The sequence below is a fragment of the Paroedura picta genome, chromosome 9 (genome assembly GCF_049243985.1).
Source record: "Paroedura picta isolate Pp20150507F chromosome 9, Ppicta_v3.0, whole genome shotgun sequence".
In the NCBI taxonomy this organism is placed as follows: Eukaryota; Metazoa; Chordata; class Lepidosauria; order Squamata; family Gekkonidae; genus Paroedura; species Paroedura picta.
The window spans coordinates 49,433,049-49,453,720 of record NC_135377.1 but is presented as its reverse complement, the minus strand read 5'-3'; the positions used below and the strand labels follow the sequence as shown (position 1 = coordinate 49,453,720).

At 41.9% G+C, this 20,672-nt stretch overlaps 1 protein-coding gene across 3 annotated transcripts in view; it reads left to right on the top strand.

Annotated features, from left to right (window-relative positions):
- LOC143844925 (uncharacterized) overlaps positions 1–20,672 on the top strand; it is a 112,043-nt gene that overhangs the window by 51,824 nt on the left and 39,547 nt on the right. For 2 of the 3 annotated variants that reach the window (XR_013234195.1, XM_077352776.1), the window contains exon 2: positions 3,237–3,342. The exons of the other annotated variant lie outside the window; for it this stretch is intronic. Coding sequence is in view for 1 of the 2 variants with exons in the window: in XM_077352776.1 (XP_077208891.1) it covers positions 3,237–3,342 (106 nt within the window). In the remaining variant the exon portion in view is untranslated. The remainder of the gene's footprint in view (positions 1–3,236; positions 3,343–20,672) is intronic. 3 annotated transcript variants of the gene reach the window in all.

Sequence of the window (20,672 nt, the reverse complement as noted above, 5' to 3'; positions counted from 1 at the left end):
GGGTGTCCGGGGAAATATATCATTAGTCAGAAAGCTGCGTCTAATTTGCATACATGTGTATATAATTTACACCATTTGTAATTAAATCCTTTCCTTTCATCTTCTGCAACTGAAGGTTAAAACAGCCTAAGTTCTATTCCATCTTTTGTAGCAGTGATGCAGATGGCATGGAGAAGCAGGGCACTTAAAAGTAGGGGTGCTTGAACCCTCACAAGTTCAGTTCACCATCTCTGTACTGATTTTGGACAGGGAACTTATCATCTACCAGTTGGTTTGCTCTCTGTGAGCAGTTCGAGTAATTGGTGGTGCTTCATATCTGCACATTCTCCCAGAGCCACTCACCCCCAGGCTCCCGAGTTGCTGTGGCAGAGGCGCATTTCCTGCTGACAGGGAGGCGCACCTTGGAACGTGCCTGACAAGTAAGCCGTGATAACAAGGCTCGCTTAGATGCGCGTCACTCCTGATTTGGAGGGGGAGGAGGAGGCATCACCAATGCTTTTAAAAGGGGCTGACCACGGGCTTGGACTCTTTCCTCCCAGTGTTGCTGCAGGAAGCTTTCCACCCTCCCACCCTGTACTGTATGCTGTGGTTATTAATTAAATAATCACTAAATACTTGTTTATTCTTTGTTGTTTTTATTGCCACAGAAATATGTTTGTAATAATGTATACAATGAATTTCAATTCAATTTCTTTTACAATTCTTTTATATACCAGAAGGAACAACAATAACGGCTTCTAGGTAAATTCCGTTTTCATTGACTTCATCAGTGGTCGAATCCTCCAATACTCCCAAAACAGTTTGTTGTATCAAAGGTGGCAAAATCCTATTGCCTTTCCTTATATTACTATTTTAATATTTTAGTGTTAATATTTTAATAATTAATATTTTAGTATCAATTGGTCGTCAACCCCTGGGCCGGGCTGCGAAAACCTTGGCACTGGGCTGCCGCCAGCCATGCCTGCCTCCCCCCCCACAGTGAAAAGCTCGCTGGACTGTGAATGAAGCGGTCGGCAAAGCGGCCGCTTCACTTGTTGCCCGGTGAGCTTCTCGCTGCAGGGGCAGGGGAAAGAGGCAGGCACAGCCTCAGATGCGCATGTGCAGAGCTGCTTTTGTTCGCGTTTGTGCGGCGCCACCGTGCATGCGCGGTGCCCGGGCCGCCCTCTCCCTCCACCCCCACAGGCAGTCCCCAGCCTCAAAAAGGTTGGGGGCCTCTGCTCTAGAGTACTGTGGGGAATGCTAGTCAACGACAACTGGGTTGGCAAGCTCGCATTGGCAGGAAGTTTGGGGAGACAGATAGAGGCTTATGCCCGTTGGATCCCCCTTTAAGCCATCCTCCCCAGGGGTTGGACAAGGGGAATCACACTCCAGGCTGATGCCTAGGTAGGACCACCCAGGGAGCCATCTGGAACTTGGTTCACTACGGTCTGCTGACCGTATTAGCTGGATTCCTCCTCATATTGCACCAATGCTCCAGTGAGAGTTGTAATAAAGCTGTGGCCTATTTTATTTCAAAGCTGCATGGTGTTGTTTCTTCCTTCAGCAGGAAGAAACGTGCCCTCCTGCTAGGCAATACAGGGAATTGTATGATCTCTGGGAAGCTGCCATCTCCTTTGTATATTTACAGCACCTTACTTGTATATTTAGTGTATTAAAAAAGAAGCAGACAACAATGCTCCAAATACACATACTTTATCTTTGAATCTGAAGGCAGTAAAGATGCATAGCATGCCCATTTCTTCTTAAACAAGTGATGGTGACAGTGAAATAATTCCAAGATGGATTTCACTGGCATAAGAGGGAGCCTTCAAGAAAACTGCAGACTGGAGCCTGGCTGCTGCAGATTGTAGTCCAGATTGCAGACAAAAACACTACTTGAATCCCTGAAGGTTAATCATCCATGCACGAAGTGTCATTCTGTTCATTAAACACAAGTAACAGGGATGACAAAGACCTTTCAGAATGATGAAGTTTTAGTTGGAAAGAACTGGACTTCAACAGCTGTTCTCTTTATTATATTGCCTCTCACTGAAAATAGTAATTCTGAATTGTTAAATAGTGAGTAAGGACTCATCCAGATGGCCATTCCTTTCATTTCCATTGGAGAATGAGGAAGGGTTTTACCACACTGAATATGGACAGGCAGTCATGCTGACTGTACACAGGATTTCTTTTCATTCACACAGAACAGGGCTAATCAGAAAAAAAAGCTGAAGCATGCTACAAATTTGGATGATGTTTCACAAGAGGATAGCTAAATGGTAAGGTAATAGTTTGCATGTTCAGAAGGGAGGGAAGTGAACAGGCATACTACAATATATTGCAGACATTTGTGGCTGACAGTGGAGAGGTTTGCATGCCCCTCCGTCAGCCCAAAATGACTGCAAACCATTTCTGCCACCGATTTCATTTCCCCACACTTCCAGGCAGGAGGGAGCAAAATCGATCACTAAAATGACTTGCAGCCATTTTGGGCAGACAGCAGTGTTTTGTTTCCTCCTGCTTCTAAATGGGGAAAAGTGAACTGGCCCAGCCTGAACTGCACTGATTCATTTGAAGGGAATTTAGAGGGGAGTTGTCTGGGTTTGGGGGTTCTTTTTGGGAACACACTGAACTGGAATTTTCTGGTCCATGGCCATCCCTAATCCCTAATCCTTTCAACAACTTTGTTATATGGGTAAGGCATTATTCCTATGGTGCAGTAGGAGGGATGATGAAAGGGAGTAGCTTACTAAAGCTACCTACTTTGTTCATGGGTAAGGAATGAAGCAAACAGAGAACTCCAGTCTTCTAAGCACTATGTTGTAATAGCTTTTATTCTATTGACATCAAATGTGATTTACTAAGACACCCACTATCACAGACAACGTGTTACTAGAGAGTGGAATGTCTGACCTGTTCTCGACAAGGATGCACTTGATGAAGAAACAGGTCTGTAGTAGTCCTCTTGGACCCAGGCCCATTGCTGGATAAGCAGTTGTGGTCAGGAGTACCTTTTATCAAATTTGACTGATTAACTTGGACAAAAAAAACATTAGGCTACTGTAGTGCATGCTCTTGTTAAACCTAGATTAGATTACTGTAATGCAGGCTATGTGGGGCTGTCCCACAGGGTTGCTACTCTGGACTAGAAAATTCTAGATTTGGGGATGGAGCCTGATAAGGGAAAGTACTTTTCAACATTTTTTATCAATGACACTGATAAGGGAGTGGAGGGACTTCTCATTAATTTGCAGATGACACCAAATTGGAAGGAGCAGCAAACATCCCAAATGATAGAGTTCAACAAGATCTGAACTTGCAGGAAAAGTGGCAAATGAGAACAAGATGTGATTCAATAAGGTAAATGCAGAGTTCTACATCTGGGTCAGAAAAATGAGAAGCATGCATACTGGATGGGAGGTATACTTCTGTTTAGCAGTGTGTGTGAATGACCGTTTATGCACTGGAGGTTTCATGCTGGGCTGCAGGCTGGAGTTTTAGTCATGGCAGGTTGCCCCATCTCTTCCTGCACCCACAAGGGGGAGCATTTGGCCGGGTATACCTCATCCGCCCCCAATTTATACTCCTGTACAGGAGCTGGGGCAGTGAAGTTCCTAGTGCATAAATGGTCAATGCGGTCTTGGGATACTTGTGGACTGTAAGCTAAATGTGAGCAGACAGTGTGATGTGGCAAAAAAAAGGGTGAATACAGTTTTGAGCTGTATCAACAGATGCATCACACTGAAACTGCAAAATCTCATAGTCCTGCTGTATACTGCATTGGTCAGACCATACCTAGAATACTATGTGCAGTTCTGGAGGCCTCATTTCAAAAAGAATGTGGACAAAATTGAGAGGGTACAGAGGATAGTGACTAGGATGATCCAGGGCCTAAAGACCAAGCCCTATGAAGAAAGGCTAAGGTACTTGGGAATGTTTAGCCAGGTGAAGAGGAGGTTGAGAGGGGACATAATTACTTTCTTCAAATATTTGAAAGGTGGTCACTTGGAGGAGGCAGATAATGGTACCTATTGGCAGCAGAGGATAGGACCTGCAGTAAGGGATTTAAACTACATGTAGAGTAGTATTGCCTAGATACCAGGAATATTTTTCACAGTCATAGTAGATCAGCAGTGGAGACAGCTGCCTAAGGAGGTGGTGAACTCCCTCACTGGGTCTTTAAGCAGTAGCTGGACAGATATCATGGATACTTTAGGGGGTTACACTTGATGGTTTGTCAAGTACAGACTCCAAGTTCTTAGAAAACAACAGCTCTTTATTTAATCAACACCAATTCCAAACACCAAACTGGGAATATGGGGACAACACAGACATGCATACAATTTGGGTAGCCTGCCAAAGAACCTGATTGGTTCTAAGTCAAAGCCATTCACTGGTGCATAAGAGCTAGCAATGAGAGTCTCTGATTGGTAGAGCTATGATCCTTCATTTGCATACTGACCAATGTTTGCCCTGTTGAAACCACATCCAGAATAATAATGCCAAAACTCCAGCCTGCACAGGAGCATTTCCTCCACTAGACCTGATCTCTGTACTCTGGAAACCTATTGTAATTGGCTGGCAACCCTACCTTGAAGGCTGGCAACCCTACCTTTAAAAGTGTTCAGAAAATGCACTGGATGAAGAATGCTGCAGCCAGGGAGTGGCGGGCTATAAATATAATAATAATAATAATAATAATAATAATAATAATAATAATAATAATAATAATAATAATAATAATAATTTTGACTGAAGTAGGCTGATAATATCTCTGTTCCATTGTCTGAGGAAGTGCGCTTGCACTCGAAAGCTCACACTTGAATAAATCTTTGTTGGTTTTAATGGTGCCATTGGACTCAAATTTTGTTGAGGAAAAACATTGTCAATATGAGCAACAATTAAACCCATTTCTGCTTTTCTGGAGTAAATATTTAACTTTATCAAATATCTAAACTGAAAATTTTATCATAACACACATTTTCCTTTCAATAGTAGCAATAGAACAGCATTTCCTGATGGTTTATTACCATGGACAGACAAACACAGAAAGAAAAAAAATCACCACAGTCCTTTGTACCATAATGGAACTAATTGGAATAGAACTTGCTGTTGTTATGGTGATTCTTCCCATAAACACTCCCTCTCTCTACACCAGAAAATCCTGGTTCTTTCTAAGGACACCCATCTGGCTATTACACTCTTGCTTCTGTCACTGAAATTAGCTCGACTGTTCATTTGTCACTCTAAGGCACAGTTGCTCAAAACATGTGTGGGGCGGACAGGGCAGTGCAAGCAGATGGCACTCAGGAACAAATAAACATAGGCAGATGTATTAAACAGACGTAACTTTGTTGGTATGAAATACTGTCTGGAAGATGATAAATTACATTTGCCAATTACGTTATGCAAAACAGGCATTCCTCCCCTCCCCCCCACCACATTTTCTGAACTTTTTGGAATCATACATGTTAGGTTGTGTTGGATTTTCTATAAAGCTTTAAATGTATATTAATTATGAAAAGGCCATCAGTGTTCTCAGGAAGGATTGTGTGTGCTTCTAATAAATGCTATTTCCTTAGGTAAAAGGACATTTAATAGAATGCAATATTACTGTTCTGAAATCAGCATTCAACACTGTTTCTTTAAATTTCCCCCCATTTTGAGATCTTTGTGCAGATAGAAAGAATAGAAAATATTTGTACACTTCATATTAATAGCACACACAGTACTGCATCCAGGGTTCTTCTAAAAACACATATGGACAATTCTCCTAAACCCCAGCATTCTCTGTATCATAGTTTAAATGGGATAGGAAGCTTATTTCCACTGAAACCCTATTAACAAGAAAGAGAAATCCTGCTTTGCTTTCCTACCTGAACTGCTGTTTCATTTGTTTAGTGGATTCTTTGTTTTTCTTATTTTTGCTGATTTACAGCTTGAATGCAATACGTTTCCATTATTTTTACAGATATGCCATGGGTGTCATATTCTCAAGAGATTTTTCAATGATTGGTTTAAGCCAGAAGTGCTTTTTAAAAAAGGGCAATTCTTTGAAAAAAGTGTGTTACAGCAGATGCAGGGTGGATTTTATTTTCCATGTTTAGCAACTGCATTATTTGTAATTACTTATGTAATGTGACATTATCCTGAGTCTGATTAGTGTTCAGCTGAACACAAAGATCACAGCAGCTGATCCCAAAGAGAGCATTTACTTGATGAAAAATCCTGGATTTTTATGATAAAAAAAAATAAGTATCAGAGTAGATTTCCAAAGATTTCAAATAAACAGACAAAAAAAAACCTTCTGAAAAAGGATTAAAATATTATGAACCGGGGCAAATATGTTAAAGATACATGTAAGACCACTGTAGTGAGTTTGATATGACCAATAATCATTAGGAAGTATTGTCCTTGTTGACTTACAACGTCTTGAAGACTTTGCTGGGCTGGTCTTGGGTTTGTCAATTATTGAATCAATTTCAAGAACACTTTGTCATCTGGCTCAGTTTATTTAAAACCCCTAGTGGATCCTCACTCACCTCTGATGAGTCATAAATATGGACCAGCACTTGTTGCCACTTAGGGCAAAACTAGAAAGGACAACATCCCTGAGTCCAATATGGGGATGCCGACATGCATACTTCAGTCCTTATAGCATTACATACCTGGGTCATAGTTAAATTATTACTGGGAAAGAATCTTAGAATGGGAAGGCAACCTTTGGGGCTTCAGTTCCATAAAACCCTGAAATGTCTACTTGTGAAGTTGTTGGTGTGAAAGCAAGGGAAGGAGGGGGATGGGAAGATGAAAGTAAGATTGACCAGACATACTGAGCCCCAGTGGCCTTGTCAGTGTGTCAGAGGCTCACCTCAGTCCTCTGAATAAAGAACATGCCATGCATGCTGACAAAATGGTTTTGTCTGCCATTGTTCAGTATGGATGCAAAGGGTTTTCTTACCTGCTTTTACAAGAAGCTATGCAAACACCAGATTGTTTTTCAGGGCTGATACTTGCAGTTCTTCCAGTTTATCTGATAATGTCTTGCTTTGATCAACAAGAGAAAGAAGAACAAAGGAACGAGCTGACATTATTGATTTTAATCAACTGAAGCCAAAATGGGTGCTGGTAAAACCTGACACCATGCAACATATCTTACTGGATTGTCCCTTGTTTATTGTCCAGCGAAGGCATGTTATACCTCTTATACCCAAATGGAGAAATCATTCAAAAGACCTGATCTGCCAATTTTTGTTGAGCGATAAGGATGCCAGTCACCTTTATTATGGCTGAATTTTTGTCTTCAATTTTTAAATTTAAACTGATTGATGTATCCTGAATATCTCTGTTCATTTTGCTAATCTGGTTTGATCCATACTTGAGCAGAAAAACAAAGGAGAAAGATTTTGCTAATAAATTGTTTTACATTTTGGAAAGCAACGTACTGAGAAGTAGAGAATCCAAGCTCTAGGCTGCTGCCCGTCGATATTTATACCTTTACGTTTACAAATAAAGCAGAATGTTGTTTCATTGCCATTAATGCAATGTTATTTCATTGCATTAAATCATAATGGTTGTTGTTATGATTGTTGTCTAATCATGGAACAGGGCCAAAAGCACATTTGATACTACAATTGCCTATGTTTAGGTGGTCTCATAAGGACATTGGCAGAGTTATGCTTCTGTTTACCGTTCTCTTGTGACAATGTTGAAATACAGCTACTAGGATGTGTCTGTCATCCTGCTAGAAAAGGGCAATATGTCCTGTTAGCACAAAGTACATCCTGCTGACACAAAAGGCTGCTCAACTGGTTGGAGATACTTTGTGCCCTTAGAATGCACTGATCTTGAACAGAACCAATAGTTTCCCACAGTAGAAATAGTCTGGTGTACTCATTTGAGTATCACAACATTCTTGAGCCCATGGAAATCTTTGTAACTGACATAGGGTGGTGTAACTGCAAAATGGCTATTGCAGAAAGCAGAGGCAGGTACAAAATTCAGAGAGGGAGGTTATGCATAACTCTAATAGTAACACTTCAGCATTCCAGATAGAAGATCTTTGTAACAAAGTGCCTTTTTAAATGTTCCACAATTATGGAATACACTCCCCAGAGCCTCATCTCCTCGTTATCGAGCCTCACGAGTCAGTTGAAGACAGATTTATTTAGGACTGCAGATGACTGATTTAGTTTTTATTGGCAGTCCTAACTGGACTATTCACTTGTTGACTTTTTATTGGGTTTTTATAATAGTTGTTTATATTCTGTTTTTATAATGCTTTATTTATATTGTAAGCCACCTTGACTCCTACAAAGGAGAAAGGTGCTTAATAAATATTGTAAATAAATAAATAAACCCATTGTTTGAAAATAAATGCATGCATATTCAGCTCTCTAGTGAAGATATTTGTATTATGTTGGCAGTTGCTGCAAAAGCAACTTCTAAAAAAAATCTGAGCTCTCCAATTGATCAATTAGAAGTTCTGCTGTGCAAAGGCCCCACCTGACCAAACCCACTTTCTAAAAGCATCTGGTAGGCACAAGGAAAGGTGTTGGTGGAGCACCGTGGTACCCATGTACAACGTAGTGGAGATCCCAAGGCTATAGCAACAAAATATGCAATATCTGAATATCTCCTATCAAGGGATCGCCACAAGACAGAACAAACACCATGTACATCTACCTCCATTTTCCAGATATTCCAGTTTTCCTTCTCTCCAGTTCAATTAGAATATTGCAGAATATTGCAATTAGAATATTAGAATATTCCTCCATCTGTTGCCTGAAAAGGAGATGTGACTTGTATTGGGCATAGGCCGATGCAATGTATGAGTGTGGGAGCACTCCTAAACTAGTCTTCTGAGACATAAGCTCCATGTTATACAATGGAGGTTTCTCTTTGGAGTGTGTCCTTGCAGCCTAACAACACAGATTTTAAAAAAAAAAACAAAAAAAACCCTAAATACTTTCAACATTTGTCATTGTTGCTAATGTTAATGGATTAAAATACTAGGCTAGATTAGAATTTTATTTCTAAATGCAAATGCAGCCCATTTCTCTGAAGCATGCATGTTTATTTTTGCAAATTAAAACTACATGCCATACATATGGGATTTTCACGCATGATGTACGTAAATCTGGGATTTTGATAAAGTGCTGAATAACTGATGCATTTGCATAAAACAGGGCTGCTTAAGTAGGTTTAACTGGATAAGGAATGGCTAATAAGATATGGTAGCACTCAGACAATACGAAGGAGTGTAATGAAGCAGAAGTAATATAATTATGGTAATGTACTTTAGGTCTGGTAGGTTCAGGGCCATCTTCTGCAAAGCAGGGTTGAGAAATGCCCTACAGGTTTTCCTACAGCTAAAACAAACAGCTATATCCCTTGGGCCATAAAGGTAATTCAATACCTTTCGAATTGTTGAACAGGGCAAAACAGCTGCACCTTCAAAGTGCTAGATCAGATTGAATCTGGGTAACAGAAATACATTAATTACATTGAAGGTTGAAACCAAGCTTAGACAGATGCTATAACTCATGCAGACAATCATAAGAAGCTACTGCTTATTAACAATTGATTGATTAAAATTCAGTTTAGCGTAATGTCCAAATGCAGCATGCCCAGTAATTTGTTGAAAAGCAATATCTGAATCTAGTAGCACTGAAACAAATAACAAGTTTGATCTGAGGAAGGGAGTGTTTGACCCTTGAAAGCTTAAACCATGGAAATCTTGCTTGTCTATGTTGCTGAACTCAGATCTTGCTCGTCAATAGCAGACCAACATGCTTACCCTGAAACAAATTTTGGATTGTTGGCAGGTGCTAAACTGGGATTTCAAACCACTGTTAATATCTGTTCTCAGTGAAACATTGTTTTGCTTTAGCTCACTTTGCTCCCATGAATTTGCAATTGATTTTAAAACCCGCCCACACTATTATGTTTTAAACTCTGAAGCATTATGGCAAACAGTGATGTATATCCACTATTTTATAGAGTGAAAGCTCAGAAGAGCCAGGTGCTATTCTACCTCAGGTGCAATTTCAATGGTGGGTCTGGAATGGCAGTGGCTTGTATGAGAGACACATAAGGGTAAAGCAACAGGGGACGAGCAGTGAACAAAGGACCACATGTCTTTGCCTGTCAAAATTCTATTAAGATAACAGGTGAAGATCCGTCAGCCGTGATACCAGCAAAAGATACAAGCTGGCAATGACAAATAACAGTTTATTCCTATGTAAAACAATTTTTCAAACTTTCCAAATCATCAAAATGAACTCCTAGGTATATTCTATTTTCGTTATCTTCATCAGTGATATGCGATAAATATTCTATTTATGAATCCTCTTTACATAAATTCTTTTCAATCATGAGAATGTATCAGAAGAATATAAACTTAATTCTATGGTGATATGTTAGTGCATATGGTTCACTCTCCAGATGGTTCTACAGTATCTACTATACAGAGGCCTACAAGTATTAACATAACAAAGTGTAAATGCCCTTCAGTAGTGACTTCCTTTAAGAAGCAGGGGACACTGAGATTTAAGATGAACTGTTAATAAATAAATAAAGATTAACCCTAATGGAAAGAAACCACTAAATGAATGTACAAAAATTCTGAAAATAGTGCTCAGTAAAGGAAAGGGCTTGTATTACTGGTCTTTAACACAGGAACAGATCTGCTGGTTTGTTTCACCCAGGGATGGTCTAGTTGCCCTGAACAGCCATCAAAAAGAACACAAGGCCTTCCCCTGATGATACCTCCTAGTAATGCTCTTCTGAGGGTTACTGCCTTTGATTATAGCGGATAGTAGCTGCTGAAGTAGCTATCCTTCATTAATCTGTCTAATCCCCTTTTAAAGCCATCTGTGCTCATGTCCATCACTACATTCACTGGCAGTGAATTCCACAATTTAATTACTAATTGACTAAAGAAGTACTTCCTTTTGTAAATCCGGAATCTACTGTCTATCAAGTTCATTGGGTATACTCAAGTTCCATCATTATGGGAGAGGGTTCTCTATTCACTTTATTTATTAATTATATTTATTTATTATATTTATATATTGCCCTCCCTGAAGGCTCACGGCGGTATATAAATATAACACAGTTTAGAATATAGTTTTCTCTTTTCACTGTCTCCACTCCATACATAATTTTATAAATCTCTATCATGTTCTTGTCATTCTTCTTTCTAAGTGGAAACCCCCCAGACTCTATAAAAATATACTTATTTTTTTATGTGGGTCTTTAGTACCTTTTGAAATTTTAACCTGATCATTCAGTGGTCTCTTTCTCACTGTGTCCATGTGACAACTGGCTCGAATATTTCACAGTCCCAGAAGATATCTCAGGTTCCCCCCCAACTATTTTTAGAGCTCATTCAAACATTTAGCAGGGGCATATGGCACATTCCTGCATTGCCTGAAAAGTATCTCCTCCACCCAATCAACTAACAGAACATATTGCCCAATTTGTCAAAAGCATCAGATTTGTTCTGCAACTTATTGATACACGGTAATGTGTAGAAATATATATCATGAAGGCAAAAGTGGCAATTCCCAGTTTTTAATATGTGGACTAATCATTGGTGGAGTAGTCTACTTAAATTAAAATTCCAGTTGAATATGCTTATACTTATTCTGTGCATTTAGGATAGATACCATAGGATTCCCCCCCTCTCCCGGCTGAAAAAGGCTTGGCCAGCAAAAAGGCTATGCTGGAGATGATGCACACAACCCATGTGGAATGGTGCTTGCAAAAAAATGTTCTGTATATGTGTGTAAAGAGAATGGTAGCGTAATTATGAAACATAGTGATCATAAGTGGATTTCACAGAGCACAGTGCATGCAAAACAGGCAAATGATTCCAATACCTATATAAGTTATTTTGATGTGTACTCCTGATTCTTCAATCAGAAAAGCTAAAGCTTGAAAGCATCATCAAATCGAATAGTGGGAAATTCATCTAAAATAAATCAATGTTTTCAGCAATTCATGCATTTGTATGAAAGATGATTCATGTCACCATAGATATATCAGGGCACTCCATTGGAAGGCTCGTTTTCTTTCCCTGTTAAATCAGCGGGGTGGTAATTTAATGATCACAGTGCATTTTATGAGTGGTGGTATCTTTGACAGAAGTAAATAAATATAAGTTAGAGGAATGAGAATCTGGGAGTTTCAAACTGGAAGCAGCTGTCATTTCAGAATATAATGTATGTGTAAAAATCAGATTATATAGCACTAACCTTCAGTATCACCACCCAAGATATATTGGTAGTGTAACAAATTAGAGAAACAAATAAGAAAAAGAATTATTTGATGACTGAAACAGCCAAAGAACAGAGAAAACCTTTTACAATTTTTAAAAAATCCTAATATTGAAGGAGTGATCTCACAAGAGCAAGGACTCAACACCGCTGTATTTGAATCAAATTAAGCACCAGATTGATAATGAGGGGAGTGGGGGAGACAAAAAAGGTATTTTTAAAAAAATTGATAACATGATGTATGAATTAACTAGCATCATAAGAAGGAGAGCTGTAGTCTTTGATCCATAAGGCATATAGGAAACTAATGTCCTTTAGCACAGTGTTCCACAATCACCGGGCAGCGGCCCAGTACTGGGCCGTGGAGGTCTTGGTACCCGGCTGCGGCAGGGTGGAGGGAGGTGCGGGCACCACGCTGAGGGTGGGAGGGTTGGGCATCGGTGCACCAGTGGGCGTTTGCGGGCACTGCCACGGATCTGCTGCACCCGCGCATTTGCACCTGTCAGCACGCTGGCACCCACACCTCCCCCCCCGCAGCGTGGCGCTTGCTGCGCCGGGAGGCGGCTGATCGCTCCTGGCACAGTGAGTGCTGCACCATGGGGGGGGGAGGTGCACCTGCTGGTTTGCGGGTGCTGGCATGTTGGTGCCCACGCCTCCCTCTTCCCCCTGGTCCCGGGCCTCCCTCTCCCCCACCCGGTCCACAGCCCAAAAAAGGTTGGGGACCACTGCTTTAGCATATGCATTGATATTATACAATTTACCTTGTGATATTCCATCAATTATATGGTTGAGACCAAAAATAACATCTATCAAAACAGGCTGGCCTCACCACTAGGAGGTGTGGGGAGAAGGAATGTTAAGATCATTTCTAAACAAAGAATCTATTCCTGGACAACCTTTGAATATTTGCAGATTTTAGAGTCAACTCCACGTGACGCTACCTGCATCCTGAGGCTGTCTAGTAGCTTGGTCAGGTTTTGGCCATTTTTAACTTGCGATTGCCAAAACTGGATTTATATCACTAAATTGCACATTCCATTGGTGAGCAACCAGGGATAAGCCCATATGGAGGGGGAAATGTGCAATAGTCTTGGCAGCTTTGTCCTGCCCTCGTACCTGCCCTTCCCTCTCTATTTCTTGCTCCAATTTTGTTTTTAAATGGTGCAGTCCACATTGCGGTGTGATGGTAAACCTACATTGCCAAAGGTAAAATAAAATCTTCTTAAAAGTGCCCATGGTCTTTCTGGGATCAGGCAGGCAAAATACAGCCTCCTTTCTGTTTTCTGAGGGTGGTGAATGAGCTGGGAAGGGGGGGGGGTTGATCAAGCATCCGTCTCCCAATCATACATGGGCACCTTGTTTTTAAACCAACCATTAACACAAAATACCTTTTTGGGCTCCAGAGACCATGTCCAGCCATCTCACAATTAGGGCAGGCAAAACCAGGACCGTTTCTGTTTTCTGGAGGTGGGAAATGAGCTGGGAAAGGGAGGGGACTTGGTGATTGGGCGGCCTTCTCCAGATCATACAGGGGTCTGAGTGCCTTCTTAAAAGCCAACCATCAACACAAAAGATTTTTTTGGGCTCAAGGGGCCATGTTCAGTTTCTCAGAAATCCACTTAGACAGAGATAAAGTCCCAAAGAATACGAATCCCCACAAAAGGGGGGGAATACTGTCTCATTCTGGCGTTTCTCTATAGCAACACGGCAGTGTTGATTTTTATTTAAAATGCATCTGTGTTGCGGCATTACCACATAGCAATGCGGATGTGCCTTTTAAAAATAATTTTGGGGTTCGGGGGGGCAGGCGGGGAGAAAGTTTCAGTCCATGAGAGAACTGCTGTGTTGTGTGTGATTGGTGGCTTGCTATGATCGACAAGCTAAGGAGCGGAGGAATAAATTTGTTTTGCTTTCCCTTGCAGCCCCGTCATGAGGCAAAAAGCCACGAAGGGGCAGAGGGAAAACACAGGAGAGGTCTCTCCATAAGGAGGGCTGCAAACACAAAATTTATTTATTTATTTATATATTTACAGCCCTTCCTGGAGGCTCAGGCTTCCTGCATTTGCAAGCAGGAAGCCATTTGCGTTTTACCCCTCCATGAGGAAATGGTCTAAAGATTGGTTCCTGTTTTGGATTCTAGTTGGGGGCACAAATTACAGGGAAATATAAATTGTAGTTAAAAAAATCTTTGTATTTGTTTTAATGCTGTTACCCACCCTGAGTGCTGGAAGAGTGGGGTATAAATGCAAATGTATTATTATAGAACAGGAAAAATCACTTTACCATATTCTGTTTTTCATTGAATGAACAGTGTTGACTCTTAGCAGCCATGTTTCTGCCTGACAGGGAAAAAAATCAATATGATGCTTTCTTCTGTAACAGAAGTATGCATGTGGGAACTTGGATCTAATGGATGTGCTTATGCTTCCAGTGAAATACATTCTGAATTATTTATTACCAATAGATAATTTGCTCTAGCATTTCCAAATGTGCCAGAGATACATTTATAGCAATGCCTTTGGAACACAGTTTCAAAGTGATTATTAATACATATATCATAAAGACTAACTGCTTCTTGTAAATTTGAGGAAAGGAAAAATGAAACTTCAGTTCCATTACATCAAACCATATTTATTGTGTATGAACAACATGGATTTTCTGCATAGTGTTGAGAAACAATTCTTCCCTGTTTTGGAAATTCATAGTATTGTTTCCTAAATGAAGAAAGCTAATTTATATGTTAGTAGCTAAGTCAGGTTTCTTAATATATGAGGTAAAATTCTGTCTGTAAAACAAGCAGTTTCTAGGGGAGCCTTCCTCTCTTGAAGATGTTGTGTCTATCTTGACTGGCCACTCTACCTCATCTCTCACTGGATGCTCTCCTACCGGTGTTGATTCATGGATCTAGATGTCAACAGTGCAATTCCGTACTTTTGAACGAGTTTCTGCTCTCTCCTTTATTATGGTAAAGCATGCCAGGAGCCCATTTTGCATTACCCCTTTTTTGGTTTTGCCCAAAACAAGAGTGATCTCCATCAGTTAAATACTACAAGAACCTATTTTCCCCCTCTATCACTATTTTCCACTAATGGTTAAAGACTTTTTTGTTTCGTTTATCATTTTTCTATGGACCCATTTGACAATGTGTTTTAAATATCTTTGTATTTTTAAAGTTAATGTGTTTTTTAAATGTTCACTGCCTTGAGGACTGTAACACGGACTTTCCCCACAGGTTCGTCTTAATCCTGATTTCCCTGGCAGTTGAACCAAAAGCGCTGAAATGAGTTTGAGTGGGCTATCTGCTATATGCACATCTGCAACCCTGTTCCTTTTCACAGTTGTGGAGTCAGTTTATTTTCTTCTGCCTGTGTCTTAAATAATAAGGGTTTTGAAGGGAGTGTGCTGTCATCACAGCAACCCTTTATTATTTTTATAATGGCCCTAAAAATATCAACATAGTGATGTAGTGTTGTAATGATAATTTAAGCAGCTTCTCTGTATTCCCAGCTTATATTTTTACAAATAGCCTCTTCCCTTCCAGAGACATAAGGAAAAAGGCAGATCTAAAATAAAGACTGAAACCACTCATCTTGAGGTGGGGGAATGGTTTGACAATAATGACAGTTCAATAACAGAAAAGTGAACTGGAGGTGGGTGGGAATGGGTGGGACAAAGGAAACCAACAGAAACATTATTCACGAGGAAAAAGCCAACCCAGAATCAGCTTCCAGAAAATGATTGAAATAAACAAGTAAGAAATACTGAAAAAAATTTCCAGGGAATAAAACAACAACAAAACCCTGAAATACAAACTAGAGACACAAAAACGAGTGTGAAAAATTGGGGACAAATCATAGCAGAATGGTGCTGGAACCCACATTTAAAAACAAAACAAAACAGGTGGAAAAGCCCTGGGTGGAAAGGCAGGATTAAAACATTTTAAATAAGTTATACAAAGTGAAAAAGGTAGAAGAAATACCATAAGTTTTTTTTAACTATGTATATATTAAAAAACAAAACCCAAGCCATTAAAAACAAGCCAGAGGATTAAAAATAGCATTAGACAACCACTGATTGCCCTAAAACAGTGGTCCCCAACCTTTTTATCACCAGGGACCGGTCAATGCTTGACAATTTTACTGAAGCCTGGGGAGGGGGGTAGTCTTTTGCCAAGGGATTTTGCTGCCACCTGAGCCCCTGCTCCACTTGCTTTCCTGCCGGCGTCCCTGACTTCCTGCCACCTGCTGGGGGGGGGGGTGCTGCCAGCAGTAGCTGTGCAGTGCCACGCCGAGGGGGAGCCCCAGCCAGGGCAGCCACCAGAGAGCACCAAAGGTGAGCTGGTGGCAGAGTGGCAGGGCAGCCCCTGAGGGAGCAGCCGGGGAGGAGGACGAGGAGGAGCTGCAGCCCAGTACCGACAGATCTATGGACTGGTCCCGGTCCCCGGCCTGGGGGTTGGGGACCACTGCCCTAAAACATTCACAAAACAAACCTCAGACAAGAAGCAGACTGTCAAACTACTAAAAAAAAAACCCAAAACAAAACAATCAGAAGCCCTGCTGGGGAAAAGCCCCACCTGGTCCTGTCCACTTTCTAAAACTGCCAGGTAAGGTTTCGGTGGCCCCATGAGCACCATGCCAAGAATCCTGCTCTAAGAACCTGCAAATTGCCAGAACTGCCTCAGTGTAGAGGGAGGCCATAATCTTCCTGGTGTTGAACTGCATTCACAAATGAAAGGAAGACTATCCCTTCCTTCTCCCCCATTCACTTTTCTTCTCTAATGCTGCATGTCCAAAAAGTTCAGCTTCTCACAAACTGAAATGCCGCTTGCAACACAGCAACAACCCTGGTTATCTTTCTGCAGACTAGAGGAGGGGACTCCTGAGATTTATTTAAAAAAGGGAGGAGTCCAGTAGCTCACTTATAAATAAGGCTAGCAGTTTTATATAGTTAAAGCACACAATTAGCTTGATGTTTACTTTATTGCACTTCTGTTTATCTTCATGGCAGGATGACAGGGGCTTGAAACTCTGGCCTCTGCCATGAGATTCCCATATGAACCTCTGCAACCCTTAAGAATGTATTAGAGGTTCATCCGGGAAAACCCAGAAGTGACATAGCCCTAAGAATTGCTAGAAACTCTACAGCTTTACCACTTTTCCTGTATGTGACTTAGTGATGCAGCTGGTATCATCTCCCACCCCAGGTCCCAACCTGGTAACCCTAGCAACCCTGTGGTAGAATACCCTAGCAACCCTGTGGTAGAATACAACCCTACTATTTCCGTGAACATCATATTCCATGGTTTAGCCATGCCCTCACAGCAGCTTTGTGGCAGAGGTCAACAGTTCATTTCCTTATACTAGCTCTGACAAAATTTGTAGCTTGCAAAATTATATCACTATCTCCCAAGATTTTCTTTCCTTTGTAAGCAGATGAAACACTGCTTACAGCATGGCTACAGTCATGTAACACAGCTAGTTAAAAGGCGTCAAAGCAGTCATTAAGTGCATAAGATCTGCAGCTACATTAACATATTTTCCTAAGGCACCAGAGATACTGAAGGAACCAATTCCCAGGAATTACTTTGAAGATTTCCTCCTTGTATCACCAGACATGAAACGGGAACAGCAAACCCATCCCCACACTGCTCTCAAATTACCCTTCAAACTGTGATCATCAAAGGCCAACATATTGAGAGTGCAGTGAAAGATACAGAATATGAAAGGAGAAGAAAAATGCTGAAATATATTTTAAAATCTAGAGCAGAAAGCTTCTAAACAGATTTGAATGAATAAAGGTGTCCAGAACAATTTGGGCAGTGAAATATAGAGATAAGTAGAATATTGTTGCCATTTTCATGGAATCATAGAATTGGAAGGGACCTCCAGGGTCATCTAGTACAGTGGTCCCCAACCATTTTTGGGCTGGCGACCAGGGGGGGAGAGGGAAGCACGGGCGCCGGTGCACTGGCACCTGCAAACCAGCAGGCACGCCTCCCCCACCCCCGTGGAGCAGTGCTCGCTGTGCTGGGAGTGATCGGCTGCTTACCAGCGCAGCGAGTGCCGCACTGTGGGGAGGGGGGGAGGCATGGACGCTGGTGTGTCGGCATGCGCAAACACACAGGATTGGCTGGTCCATGCATGTGGATTTGTGGATGCTGCCATGCCAGCGCCTGCAAACGCCCGTCGGTGTGCTGGCGCCTGCAAACGCCTGCCGGTGCTTGCTGTGCTGGGAGGCAGTGATAGCTCCTGGTGCAGCGAATGCCCACCATTGAGGGGGGGAGGAACGCGTGCCTGCTGGCACGCTGGCGCCAGCACCTCCCTCCCCCCTGTCACAGCCCAGTACCAGGCCTCGGCCCGGTGGTTGGAGAACACCGATCTAGTACAACCCCCTGCGCAATGTAGGAACTCACAACTACCTGCCAACCCATGGTGACCCCAAGTGATCCCCCCAACCCAAAATCTCCAGAATCTAGCCTAGCCTGGAGGAAATTCACCTACCATCCCACAGCAGTGATCAACAATTCCCTGGGTATGCAAAGAAGGGCCACAGGAGACAAACACTGGCACAATTCTTCCTGCCCACCTACTCACAATCTGCCTAAATTCACAAAATCATCATTTCTGTCAGATGACTTTCTAGCCTCTGCTTAAAAACTTCCAAAAAAGGAGAACTCGCCACCTCCTGAGGAAGTCTGTTCTGAACCACTCTGTCAGGAACTTCTTCCGGATGTTTAGCCGAACATTCTTTTGAATTAATTTCAACCTATTGGTTCTGGTCCAATCCTTTGGGGCAACAGAAAACAACTCTGCTCTATCTTTTATATCAGGGGTAGTCAACCTGTGGTCCTCCAGATGTTCATGGACTACAATTCCCATGAGCCCCTGGAGGACCACAGGTTGACTACCCCCGTTTTATATGACAGTCCTTCACAAAAGGCTTGCATTCTGGAGGAAAAACACTAAATGTTGAGCCCTTTTTTTTCTTTTCTTAAATTATTAGTTTATCCCACTATCATATTATGGATGCATATAAACTACCATTAACTTACAGAGTACAAAGAAATGTCATGCATGAACGTCTCCTCATTGTACAGTGAATAATGGAAAACCTGAAGTAAAGTGTTGTGCTTAAGAAAGAGAAAATTGCATTTCATCTACATTCAACAGAAAGCCACTTAGGGAATCATGAGTGCAAGAAGATAATGATGCATATATGGTGCCTGTTCTTAGATTCAGATCACACACAGAGTATTGAACAGAATTATTGTCTTGTCAGCTCTGAAAGCATTTTTTAAAACTTATTGGAAGGGGAAGGCTTAAATCAGGTGGAGAAGGTTATGTATTGCTGGGCAGGAGAGGGTTAACTCTTCCCCTTGACTTGCTTCCCCTGTGGTAGGAGGCTATGACACAATGACCATTGATACATGGCAGCGGCTGTGCTGGGCTGCTGCCAGTTCCTTGCTGCTGGGTAGTATGCCCTGCCACTTCCCAAGAACTCCCAGTGCATGCGGACTGCCCTGACATTGTGTGCGTGCAAGCACAGTGCTGGGGCTGGAAGACCCCATCATGCTGTGTGGCAATAACAACAGTGGGGGGGAGCGGGGGCATTGGGGCCCCACCACACAATGGCAGGATAGCAATGTACTGCTAATCCACCATCGTGTGGGTGGGATGACGCCCTGTTTGGCTCTGCAGTGTTATGAAACTGACTGGGGCATTTGGTGTCTGTGCAGGGGCACCATAGGTGGGGGAGAAGCCAGGCCTTTATGTATGGGGCTGGCCTGATAGGACCGCAGATGGTGGCTGTGGCAACACAAGGAATGAAGAAGCATCTGTGTTTCCTTACCGCGGGCCATCCGAGGCCATGAGTTGGCCCAGGGCTGGGAGGTGGCTGGGATGACGGTGACATTGTGCATAATCAGGGTTTGGCCCCACTGCTCTGTTGACATCAGTCCGGCCTTTCTGCACCATGCATAATTGGTCAATGTGGTCAAGTGCCTTTTTCTCTGATAGAGTTAAAAGGAGTCATAGAGGTAACAGCCTGTGGAAGACTGAGCCCATTTTGGGACAGATTCGAACTATTTCATCTCCTTTTTCACTGCCAGTAGTTACATCACTAGTTTCTTCAAGGCAAAACATTTTGTAAGGAAGTAGACTCCAAAGTAGCACCACACACATTCCCCAATGAGCTGGAACCACTACCTTGTGAATTCACATAACATGAATGAGCCATTAATCATGTGAAGTATGTACCTGTATTGTTTTATTCCTCAGAGTAACTAGTCTGAAGACAAACAGGGCAAAGAATACTGCATGCAGATTAAAAGAAAATGATTTATTAGATGAGACCTGTTCTATTCTAATGCTCACAAACCACCTGTGAGGGACAGCTTCAGGTTCATTCCAT